The 11,730-nt window shown below is 32.5% G+C and overlaps 2 protein-coding genes across 2 annotated transcripts; one reads left to right on the top strand and one right to left on the bottom strand.

Annotated features, from left to right (window-relative positions):
• Window positions 1-4,421: 4,421 nt before the first annotated feature.
• Window positions 4,422-8,051, top strand: LOC131628355 (4-coumarate--CoA ligase CCL1-like). The gene is made up of 4 exons (XM_058899199.1): window positions 4,422-5,566; window positions 6,156-6,351; window positions 7,375-7,588; window positions 7,682-8,051. Exons 1-4 carry the CDS (start codon window positions 4,514-4,516, stop codon window positions 7,902-7,904), a joined length of 1,686 nt encoding a protein of 561 aa, XP_058755182.1. The 5' UTR covers window positions 4,422-4,513; the 3' UTR covers window positions 7,905-8,051.
• A 643-nt stretch (window positions 8,052-8,694) lies between these two features.
• LOC131647572 (uncharacterized) lies at window positions 8,695-9,180 on the bottom strand. Its single transcript, XM_058917480.1, has one exon. It carries the CDS (start codon window positions 9,178-9,180, stop codon window positions 8,695-8,697), a length of 486 nt encoding a protein of 161 aa, XP_058773463.1.
• Window positions 9,181-11,730: the final 2,550 nt, after the last annotated feature.

Below are 11,730 nucleotides of genomic sequence, written 5' to 3'. Positions count from 1 at the left end.
CAACACATAGCATTAAGAATAGATACTCTTGTAAATGTTAAACCTAAAGCTATGTCTAGCATGTAGAATGTAATAGAGGCAAAGATGTCCTCATTACTAAATTAGGAAAAAATTACACATAACCCCATGATCAATAAAAACCTATAAAAATATGCATTATCCTAATCTAAGCATGTGAACAAAGCTAATCATTTCTATAATCACATATCACTGATTAACATAGTCTATGTCTAGAATGGCGTTGCGGGATTATACATATTGTTTAACATATGATGTCTCAATAAATCAAACAACAAGCAACATGAAAATCTAATACAAAGTGAATATCAACACCCAAATTTATGTCTAGCATTTGGTTATTGATAGATGACAAACCTTAGATCAATAGTTTAAAACATATTTCTTAACACAAATCAAACATGTTGTGAAAGAAGATTAACATCTATATTGAATCAAAACAAAGTTCACAATGTAAAGCTTAAAAGAAATACATACAACTATGATGAAATCACTCAAATCCCAACAAGAAGAGTTTTATATAAGGAGAAAAGTGAAGATGAACCAACTCCAACCTTGATGTCTCAACAATCGACGTGAATCCAACTTTCAATCTTCAAGATTCAACCTCCCTTGTTAATTTTCAAGCATTTTAACCCCAAAATTGTGGTTTTCTCCCTAAAATTGGAGCTTCCAGAAAAATTTGGTAACACTACTCTAAAAAATGGGTCACACCTAAAAAATCTAATGTGAAATCTATTTATACAAAATCAAAATCGCAGACTGCGCTAAGCCTAAACAAGGCGCGCTTATCGCGAATCCACTTAAAAACACATAAACCGCCTTAAAGCGTGCTAAGCCCAGAAAAATGGCGCTTAACGTAGATACTTCTGCCTAGAAACCTCTAAGCGCACTACACCACGTTTAGCCAGTTCTGCAGCACAACTTTTTTCCTTTATTTTGCATCTTGAAACTTAATCTATGGTCCTAAATGCCCAATGCTTCAACAATGCAATAAATCCTACAAAATAAACAAAAATTGATGAATCTATATAATATTTACATTATAAAACTATAAAGTTATTATTTACACTAAAGTTGAGGTTTTAACTTACTAAAACAAAAAATTAAGTTAATAAGTGCCACATTACTACTAAAAAAAACTATATTTTAACTCTTATCAGCTAGCACTGAAAAAAGAGCATACATCTTAGAGAATCTGATGAGCGAGCCAATATCAAGAACATGATATGTTACTAAGTTCATGTGATGATTTAAGCGAAATCGATCCACCCACCATCTTCATTATCTGATCTACACCAAATTACTTTTGTTTAATGAGACTTATTGGCGGGGTGTTGATAATTCCAAATAAAATGACTTAAGTTCTAATTCTAATAAAAGTTGCTCTTTATCACTTGACCAAGTTCTATTTATAATAAAAGTTTCTCTCGACCAGTTTCGGAGAAGTTATCAATATTGTTCTTGAGAAACAATATTCTCTCCTACATATTTTTTTTTAGGCTAAATTACCTCAAAGGTCCTTTAAATTATTTAATTTTAACAAGTTAGTCCTTTATAGTTTTTTTTGCTACATATAAATCATTTATGTTAACTAACGTCTGCACCGTTGACCTATTTTTACTTTATTTTGTTTTATTAATTTTATTTTAACTTCTAAAATTCACATTAAATCCGATTTTGGTCAAAAAATTATGAAAAAAATTCCTAAAATTATTTCTTCTCATTTACACTTCATGTAATTTTATAAGAATTTTATTTTCTGTTTTTTATTTTTCTTTAATTTCTTCTTTTGCGTGCATTTTAATTAGTTTATAAATACTTTTATGCACTAAAATATTTTGAAAAATTTATCATATGATCCAAAGATGGTCTCTGACCTATGTTAAGTGACATATCAGTACCATTACTGCCACTTTAGCTTTTTTAGAAAGAAATTTGGAAAAAAAATCAACGATACAGATGTTAGTTAACATAAAAAACTCACATGTAGCGAAAACATATAAATGACTAACTTGTTTCAATTAAATAACTTAGAAGACCCGATAAATAATTTAACATTTTTATTATATATTGTCAATAAAATTAATTTTTAAAAAAAAAATTGGTGACGAAAAAATGACGCTATTGTGACTAAGTGAGTGACTTTTATATAGTCAGTGGTTGTCACGATCTCAACAACTTCAAAGTAACAAGAGACAGAAAGCTAAATTGGGATCTTGTGTTAGTACTTCATTCAATTCACCAACAAACATGCACCTAATCCTATAATTCTAATATAAGAATTGATTTCGTGTGCTACTAAATTCAAATAATTCAGTAGATACATTAATTATACCACAACAGATACACGATACAAATTCAGTTAAAAGTTGGTAGAACAAAATGAATTAAACATCTCTAATGCAACAATTTACAATTGTTCAAACATATATAAATTGATTCTTTTTGTAATAAAATTAAAAAAATCAACGATATAAACGCGCAAATATAAATAGACTAAGAAATAAAAGTATTTAGAAAAATCAAAGTCAACAAAAGTCTTCCAAATGTGACATTGATCCACCAAACCTCAAACAACCATTGAAACATTAACATGGGATCAAAGGGAATATAAGACACCAAAGCATATGATTATTGTCCACATATAATAAGATTGTTGTTTAATTCATTTTTAGGCCAAGTATTTTTAGTGGTTGTCAAAGTAAGTATGACTTAAAATAAAAAATATTCTAGAAAATAATTATCACTCAAATTTATTGATGTAACATTATATTCCATTGGGCATACTTAAAGTATCGTATTTATAAGCCTCAATTTAAGTTTACATTTTTTTTCATTTCTATATATTTTATTTATCAAAATTATGACAACTTTATTTCTCATAAATAATTAAAAATTATATTTTCAATCAATTATATAATACTTTTTTATTTTATTATATTTAATCATTTATTAAATAACTTAAATTTTAGATATTTTAAAAGTGAAAACACGTTAATGCCTTTAATTTAATTAGATATCGATACTTTCATCAAATAAAAAAATAAAATAATAATATTCAATGTAATGTAATATTTTAATATTATTTAATTTAAAATATTTAAATATTTAAAACTTTATTGTTGATTCAAATATCTTTATATGAATAAAAAATGTTTACACTGTCAACCAATCAAGAACATATATTATGTCAAGCCACGTCTTTAATTTTAAAATACTGATATGACATATTTGAATGTTATAATTTTATTATGATGGTGTAAAACTAATTTACACTTAAAATGTATTAATTTTATTCACTTTTATTTATCAATATGACAACTTTATTTCTCATTAATAATTGAATATTATATTTTCAATCAATTATATAATACTATTTTATTTTATTTTATTATATATTTAATCATTTATTAAATAACCTAAATTTTAAATATTTTAAAAGTGAATACTCTAATACCTTTAATTTATTGGATTATTTTCATCAAATAAAGAACATAAAATAATGATATTCAATGTTATGTAATGTTTTAATATTATTTAATTTGATAATAAATTAACATTTAATATCTATTTAATAAAGATATCGATATTAAACTAAAACTCATGAATACAAAATATTTACATATTTCTAGTACACTATAGACATAAGAATATTGATTTTTTTTAATAAATTATACGTAATGTAGCAAGCAATTTTTTAATAAAAATATAGTTATACTAAACTCTAATTTTAATATAATATCATTGATTTTATTGATTAAAAACAAATAATTAAAAAGATTATTTATCGAATGGTTGAAATAATAATTCACCATAAATTTAATTAATAGCTATATATATATATATTTTGTATAAAATTAGTTTGTTATGTAAATTCAACCTCAGTTAGTACATAATACTCACACTTATGGTAAATACTTATATTTATTTCTAACAAGTAAAAAAAATTATATTGTGTAAAATTATGATATAGTATATTTTTATCAATAGCTTATCTCTTTTAGAAAAATATTTTATTCCTATTATATTTATTCTAAATTTAAATTAAATTCATAACTTTTCTAAATTCAACTTTTTAATATATTCTTTCTAGTCTTTATTATAACCTTTTTTTTTTTTTTTTACTTTTTAAAATTATTTAATAATAATATATCTAAACATTATATAAACCAAATATATAAATTATTTAAAAACTTTTAAAAATATCAATTTTCTATAATTAAAAGTTGAAGAAATATTTAAATATAGAGATTGAGACAAAAGTAAGTGGAAATAGTTAGGTAGAATCATTTAAAATAACCATTATGGAAATAACATAGAAGTACATGATTCAATTCCGACGTGCTAATATATCCCTATCTCAACAACAACAGATGTGACCAGAACCACCACTATATATAAAACCACCTAATTCCTACCATCATTTCAACCAAAGACTTAGCTAAATTAAATCAAATTCATATTAAATCATTTCCATTCTCTTACTTTCAAAATGTCACCTTCTCCTTCACCTTCTCTTTCTCTTCCACAACAACAACAAGAATTCATATTCCGATCTAAACTCCCTGACATTGAAATCCCAACACACCTTCCCTTACACTCTTACCTTTTCGAAAACCTCTCTCAATTCCACAACCGTCCATGTCTCATCAATGGCGACACCGGCGAAACTTTCACCTACTCCGACGTCCACCTCACCGCCCGCAAAATCGCTTCCGGTTTAAACACAATCGGAATCAACCAAGGGGATGTCATCATGATCGTCCTCCGCAACTCTCCGCAATTTGCACTCACTTTCCTGGGCGCCTCATTTCGCGGCGCGGTCATCACCACCGCGAATCCTTTCTACACCTCATCGGAGCTAGCTAAACAAGCCACCGCAACGAAAACAAAACTCATCGTAACTCAATCTGCATATGTCAGTAAAATCAAGGAGTTTGCAAAACTCAACAATATCAAAATCGTGTGCATTGATGATTCATCGTCCCAGTCATCACCATCATCAGAATCTGAAATGGAACAAGGTGTTTTGGATTTCTCAATTTTAACAAATGCTGACGAAAACGAAGCACCGGAAGTGAAGATAAACCCTAACGATCTCGTTGCGTTACCGTTTTCTTCTGGAACTTCAGGATTTCCGAAAGGTGTTATGTTAACACATGCAAATTTAGTTACAACAATATCACAGTTAGTTGACGGTGAAAATCCTCACCAATACACTGACAGCGAAGATGTGTTACTCTGTGTGTTACCTATGTTTCATATCTATGCGCTCAATTCGATTCTACTATGCGGAATTCGAGCTGGTGCTGCGGTGTTGATCGTGGAGAAATTTGAGATTAAAACTGTTTTAGAACTTATTGAAAAGTATAAAGTGACGGTGGTCTCGTTTGTGCCACCGATTGTTTTAGCGTTGGTGAAGAGTGGAGAGTCGCATCGATGCGACTTGTCATCTATTAGGGCGATGATAACAGGTGCTGCACCCATGGGAATGGAACTTGAACAAGCTGTCAAGGATAGGATGCCGCAAACAGTGCTTGGACAGGTTCGGTGCCATGTCTGGTCTTTTTCATACTAACTACTCATAGATTCCATATCACCATCCATAATAATTTAAATATATTTACTTGATTTTTATAGGAAAAATCTAAGTCACTCTTTGATAGAGTCTTTAAAAGTCATATAGAAATCTTTTACTTTACAAACTGATTTTGTAAAAATAGTTAGATTCGTGATTTTTAAAATATACAGAGAAAGTTGAGCTTGAAATTTTGAATGTTTTATGAAAATAGCTCAACAAATACGATTCAAAATGTGATCACTTAAAAATTTTAAATCACACCAAAATTGCATATCGATACCATTGTGGATGCTCGCATCATTCACATATTGCGATTGTAATTGTGATTAGGAATGTGATCACTTTGGTGTAATTTAAAATCATAATACATGACATATCACACACACTTTTGTTTAGCTATAGGTAATTTGGCACAATTACTTAGAAATACTACTAATATTTATTGACACACCTTTTGTTCAAACTTCACAGAGTTAGATGTTACCTAGTTTTCTTGGAAAGCAATAATGAAACAAATTTCTTATTTTTTTTTATGAATGATTTAAATTTACAGGGATATGGGATGACGGAAGCAGGACCGCTTTCAATTAGTTTAGCATTTGCGAAGGAACCGTTCAAGACGAAACCCGGTGCATGCGGCACCGTGGTGAGAAACGCCGAGATGAAAGTAGTGGACACAGAAACTGGTGTTTCTCTTCCAAGAAGCAAAGCTGGTGAAATTTGCATTAGAGGCACAAAGGTTATGAAAGGTATTATTATTACAATATTGTCTTTTTTTTCCAATATACATGAATTTCATTGAAAAAATTGTAAGTTTATGTTTTGGTTGTTTTGTTGAAATCTCCACAAATATTAATAATTTTAATTGATGATGAGGTGGTGGGAATAGTAATGGTTGAACAACTTTCCTATAATCCAATATATCAACTGACAACTTGCCTATGCAATATTTTAAAGCATGAAACTCATGCTCTATTGGAAATAGCTTTAAACATTAAAGCTATCCACAATGATTGAATAAGTCACAGTGCGATGGTTGGTAGAGAATGCTAGTGCTCCTTCACGTTGAATTGTATAATTAAAATATATATAAAAAATTAAATTTCAAAATTAATAAAATAAATGAAAAAATTAGGAGTCAGCTTCCATCATAGGAAAACCAACTTAAAAATTAATTCATTAAACAAGTTGTACTAGGTGACCACCCACCCACCACCAAACACTTGAAAACATTAGTTAAATAACACAAATTTTTGACTTAGCAAAAATAAAATACACAACTTTTAAAATTATTATTCTAGATTTGATTTTTTTTAAAAAGACACAAGTTACCATTAGTTAAATAATTAAAATATCTGTCAACTATCCTGCATAATTTATAGTCTGAATTTCTACAAACAACTCCATGTGGGGGTTTTGTTTATAATGAAATTTTTAGTGGAACACTGTAGTAATTTTTAGGTACAATGAGTGGAGCACTATTATTACTAAAATTTAAAATAGCACTAGAGTCCAAGCCTCCACAGTGCTAAACATGTGTCTGCCCCATATGTATGACTACTTTTATTCTTACATTCCCCCTAATGCCTAGCTTGCAATAATCCCATGCGATATGCAATTGAAAAATTGTGTGGCAGCAATTACTTAGCTTTTCAGTGTTTGTGTTAAATTCATCAAATTTTCATGGTATTTCGTGTCCTAAAATAAATTTTATATTTGAAAAATTATTTAGTTTAATTGTACCTTCTAAATATTTATGAATGTGATTGCAGGATACTTGAATGATCCCGAGGCGACAAAGAAAACTATAGACAAAGATGGATGGCTACACACAGGTGACATTGGTTTAATCGATGACGATGATGAACTTTTCATTGTGGATCGATTAAAGGAATTGATTAAATACAAAGGATTTCAAGTTGCACCTGCTGAGCTCGAAGCATTGTTGATTGCTCACCCAAACATTTCTGAAGCTGCTGTTGTACCGTAAGTATTCGAGATGAAAATTATGAAATCCATTAGCAACTAATTTATTTTTCTATTATTAATTAATTAATTAATGATGTTGGTTGGTTTCAGATTGAAAGATGAAGTTGCCGGAGAACTTCCAGTTGCATTTGTTGTTAGATCAAACGGTTCAAAGATCAGCGAGGATGAAATCAAGCAATACGTTTCACAACAGGTTGTGTTTTACAAGAGAATCAACAGAGTTTATTTTACGGACGCTATTCCAAAAGCGGCCTCGGGTAAAATTCTGCGAAAGGAATTAACTGCAAGACTTAACGAAGGATTAGTGGCGTGACAAAGATACATGTAAATGCAGTGCAAGCATGGAGACAGATATATTCTCAAAACATTACAAGTATTATTATTAATGTGTGTGTTTTGGACAATATATGTTTCTTGTTAATTCTTTCTCAGCAATGAAAATGTAGTATTCCATTTTTAATGGTTCTGTATAGCAAACTGTTAAATGGAATCTTATGTGTCCATGAGTTGCCACTCACAATAGTGCTAAATAGTAAAACACCAAAACACATAACAAATGATAATGCATAAAGATGGACAGAATAGCAATCCCTTTACGATGCAAAGATTCAGGGTTGCTTTCCCAATATCAAATTTTCCTTCTATTTGGTTACTAGTCCAAGACACAAGAATCAAATCCCCAACTTTAACAAAACTTTAGCTTGTATGGATAGAATGTAATATAATAAGATTTCATTATTTGTATTATGTAGAAAGTTGTGCAATGGAATCTAATTGGGCATTTCTTTTCCCACCTCTTATATGCTATCTCATATACTTTCTTTTTAACTGCAGCTATATTAAGAGAAAGAAAGCTGATAAAAAAAATAGGGGACCAGACTAAAACCCTATCAATAAGTCACAAACCTAAAGAACGGCATGCCGAGCCTGTTCTTTACAAAATCAGCCCTTAAGAAGGAGGGGATGGAAGAAAAAAGAGTATAATCAGATAAGGATAACCCATGATTAGCAAGTGCATCCGCACAACTATTCCCTTCCCTAAAGATATGAGAAACCATAAAATTCCATCTAGAAACAATATCTATACAACTCAACCATCTATTTCAAATTTGCCAAGGAACTTTAAACGGAGAATTGAACGCTTTGACAACCGCTGTCGAGTCCGTCTCCAACCAAATATTATTCCAATTTCTCTCAAAGGCGAACTCAATTGCAAGAATAGCACCGTAGAGTTCGACCGTGAGAGAGTTGGCTCCACTCAAAGAAGAAGCGTAAGCTCCCAAAAAGACGTCGTCACTGTTTCTACCAATGCCACCACAACCAGATAAACCCGAAGATACAGCGGCACCGTCACAATTAAATTTAATCCAACCTCTAGGATGGGGCTTCCAAATAACCTCCGATATATTCGGTGCTCTAGGAGGACAAATAGTGACATTGAACTTTTTGATAATCATAAAATCATCCATATTAACAAATGAGGTAGCAGAAGAACAGTTCCCCGCCAATGAGACAGCGGCAAGAATGTAAGAGATGGAAGAAAAAACCGAACAAAAGTTGTTATGAAATCTAACCTTATTCCTTGCCATCCAAATAGCATTGAGAATGAATATGAAGGCAACTGTCGAAACTGTTTTTTATTGGGCAGCATAATACTTTCTACGAATACTCCAAATATCGGACCATCCAGAGATAGGGAGGGGAAGATTGAGAGTGGTTTGAAACCATTTCCAAAGATAAGAGGCATAAGAGCAGTCAAAAAAGAGATGTTGATCAGTTTCTTCTGCCGCACAACATAAGACACATTTGGAGTCCATAGTGAAATTCCTCCATCTCCATTGTTCATCCGTAGGCACCTTCCGGTGCAAAAGTTTCCAAACCAAACAAGATTTGGATGGAGGGATTGATTTGGCCCAAATCCACCGCCACCAGTCCTTCCGATCTCCTTTTAGCCGCTTAAACTCATAAGCAATCTTGGCGGATAAATCTCCAAATTGAGAATGAATCCAAACTCTCATGTCATGCCGACGATCAATAGGAATGAAACACTTTGAAATTTGCATCTACAAAGTAGGAGGAATGGGAGTAACAGCTTTAGAGAAGTCCCACTTGCCATTAACAATGATGCTGCTGACATTTTGATCAATAATCAATGCCAAATCAGCCAAACCATACGACAGCGGCGCACTAAACCAATTATCAAACCACAAATATATCTGCCACATCACCCAAGCACCACGAAGAGTTAGCCAAAACAGTGGACACCTTCGACCTGACGCTAGACTAAATGGAAGAGAAAATGTGATTATTTACAATCCTATTCTTTCTCATAAGTCTCTACCTCATGAGAACAGCCCAAGATTCCGAGGAAGAAAAAAGATCCCAAGCCAGCTTGAGATTCGATACTTCATTAAGCTTAACTACCGATCTCAGCCCAAGACCGCCCTCATCTGTAGGAAGACACATAGAATTCCAAGCCACTGTAACCACTTTGCTTTTAGAGGATTCTCCACTCCAAATGAAGCACTTAATCGCATGCTCAATACGACGAATAAGAGAAATTAGCCACAAATAGATGGACATGTTATGAGTTAGCATTCCTTGAATAGTGGACTTCACTAACTCCACCCTACCTGCAAAGGACAATAGGGAACCTTTTCAAGAATATAGCTTTGTAATGATTTTATCGGCTATAGGCTGTAAAAAGGCAACTCTCGGTTTACCTTTGAAAATCGGGATGCCAAGGTAAGAAAAAGGTTGAGAACTTAATTTGAACTCGGATAACACAACCATAATATTCAGCCTAGAAATAGACATCACTCCTCCAAAAATGAAAGATTTGTAACAGTTCACCACTTGGCCCGAGACTGCAGCATAAGCCTGAAAAGCGGATATGAGAGTTTTAACATTTGAAATTTTACCTTTACAAAAAATGAACACGTCATCCGCGTACAGGATGTGAGACGACACCAGAGAGTTGTTAGGCCCCTTGATTAAGTCCAGCTTATGGGAGGAAACAAGTTGCTGGAGCAGGCTATTAAGAACCTGTTCGACGAGGCAAAAGAGCAACGGGGACAGCGGATCGCCTTGTCTAACACTGCGAGAGCACTTGAAGAAACCACTAAGAGCACCGTTGATATTGATAGAGAGATTTGCAGACTTAAGGATATTGCTAATCCACTCACAGAATATACTATTAAAGCCAAACTTTTGAAGAACTTTCAGCAAGAAGCTGCAATCAAGCGTAACGAAAGCCTTCGCTATGTCCACCTTGAAAGCCAAATTCCCATACCAAGCTTTAGAGTCAAGCATATTGAAAGCCTCCGAAGCCAAACCAATGCAGTCATGGATATGTCTACCATGGATAAAACCCTTCTGCTCCGGAGAAACAAGAGAAGGCATAATTGTCGCAAGCCTATCCACAATAATCTTGGAAATAATTTTGAACTTGAAGTTGGAAACTGCTATAGGCCGGAATTGATAAAGAGAATTAGCTCTAGAGGATTTAGGGATAAGGATAATGGTGTTAGAATTGAAACCAGGTAGCACCCATACGGAATCAAAGAATTGAATAACCGCCTTTGACACGTCTCTTTTGATAATGTCCCAATAGGTCTGGTAGAAAACAACTCCAAAACCGTCTAGGCTCGGGGCGCTGTCTTTGTTTAAGTTAAAAACAACAGCCTTAATTTCCTCCATAGAAGGGAGCAACATCAATATGGCATTTGTGTTGTCATCCACCATAGGAGGGATAATATCATCCACCAACTTGAAATCCTGCAAAAGAGCATTGTTAGAGGAAAAGGGTTTAAAAATAGTTAACAACATAATTCGATATATCCTTAGGATCAGTGAGCAGGGTTTCTTCGTTCATCAACATAGAGATAAGCCGAAACTTTTGCTTAATTTTGGATATTCGATGAAAATAGCCCGTGTTGCGATCCCCCTCGAGCTGTCACTTGACTCTATCTTTCCCTCTCCAGAAATGTTCCTCTATAACTAAAGCCTTGGTAAGGTTAGCTTGCGCTTCTATCTCTTGCTTTTTAAGGATCTCGCTAATGCCATCATGCTGGATACAGCCTTGGACATAATGGAGATTATCCTCAGCAGTTTTAACATTGTTCGTGACATTCCCAAAG

Source organism: Vicia villosa, linkage group LG1 (assembly GCF_029867415.1).
Source record: "Vicia villosa cultivar HV-30 ecotype Madison, WI linkage group LG1, Vvil1.0, whole genome shotgun sequence".
Taxonomy (NCBI): domain Eukaryota; kingdom Viridiplantae; phylum Streptophyta; class Magnoliopsida; order Fabales; family Fabaceae; genus Vicia; species Vicia villosa.
This window is presented reverse-complemented; position numbering and strand designations above follow the sequence as displayed.

Coding starts and splice junctions, on each gene's coding strand:
- LOC131628355 (XM_058899199.1), top strand. CDS start 4,514: ATGTCACCTTCTCCTTCACCTTCTCTTTCTCTTCCACAACAACAACAA. Junction 6,352..7,374: donor AGGCACAAAGGTTATGAAAG/GTATTATTATTA, acceptor ATGTGATTGCAG/GATACTTGAATGATCCCGAG. Junction 7,589..7,681: donor TCTGAAGCTGCTGTTGTACC/GTAAGTATTCGA, acceptor GGTTGGTTTCAG/ATTGAAAGATGAAGTTGCCG.
- LOC131647572 (XM_058917480.1), bottom strand. CDS start 9,180: ATGGCAAGGAATAAGGTTAGATTTCATAACAACTTTTGTTCGGTTTTT.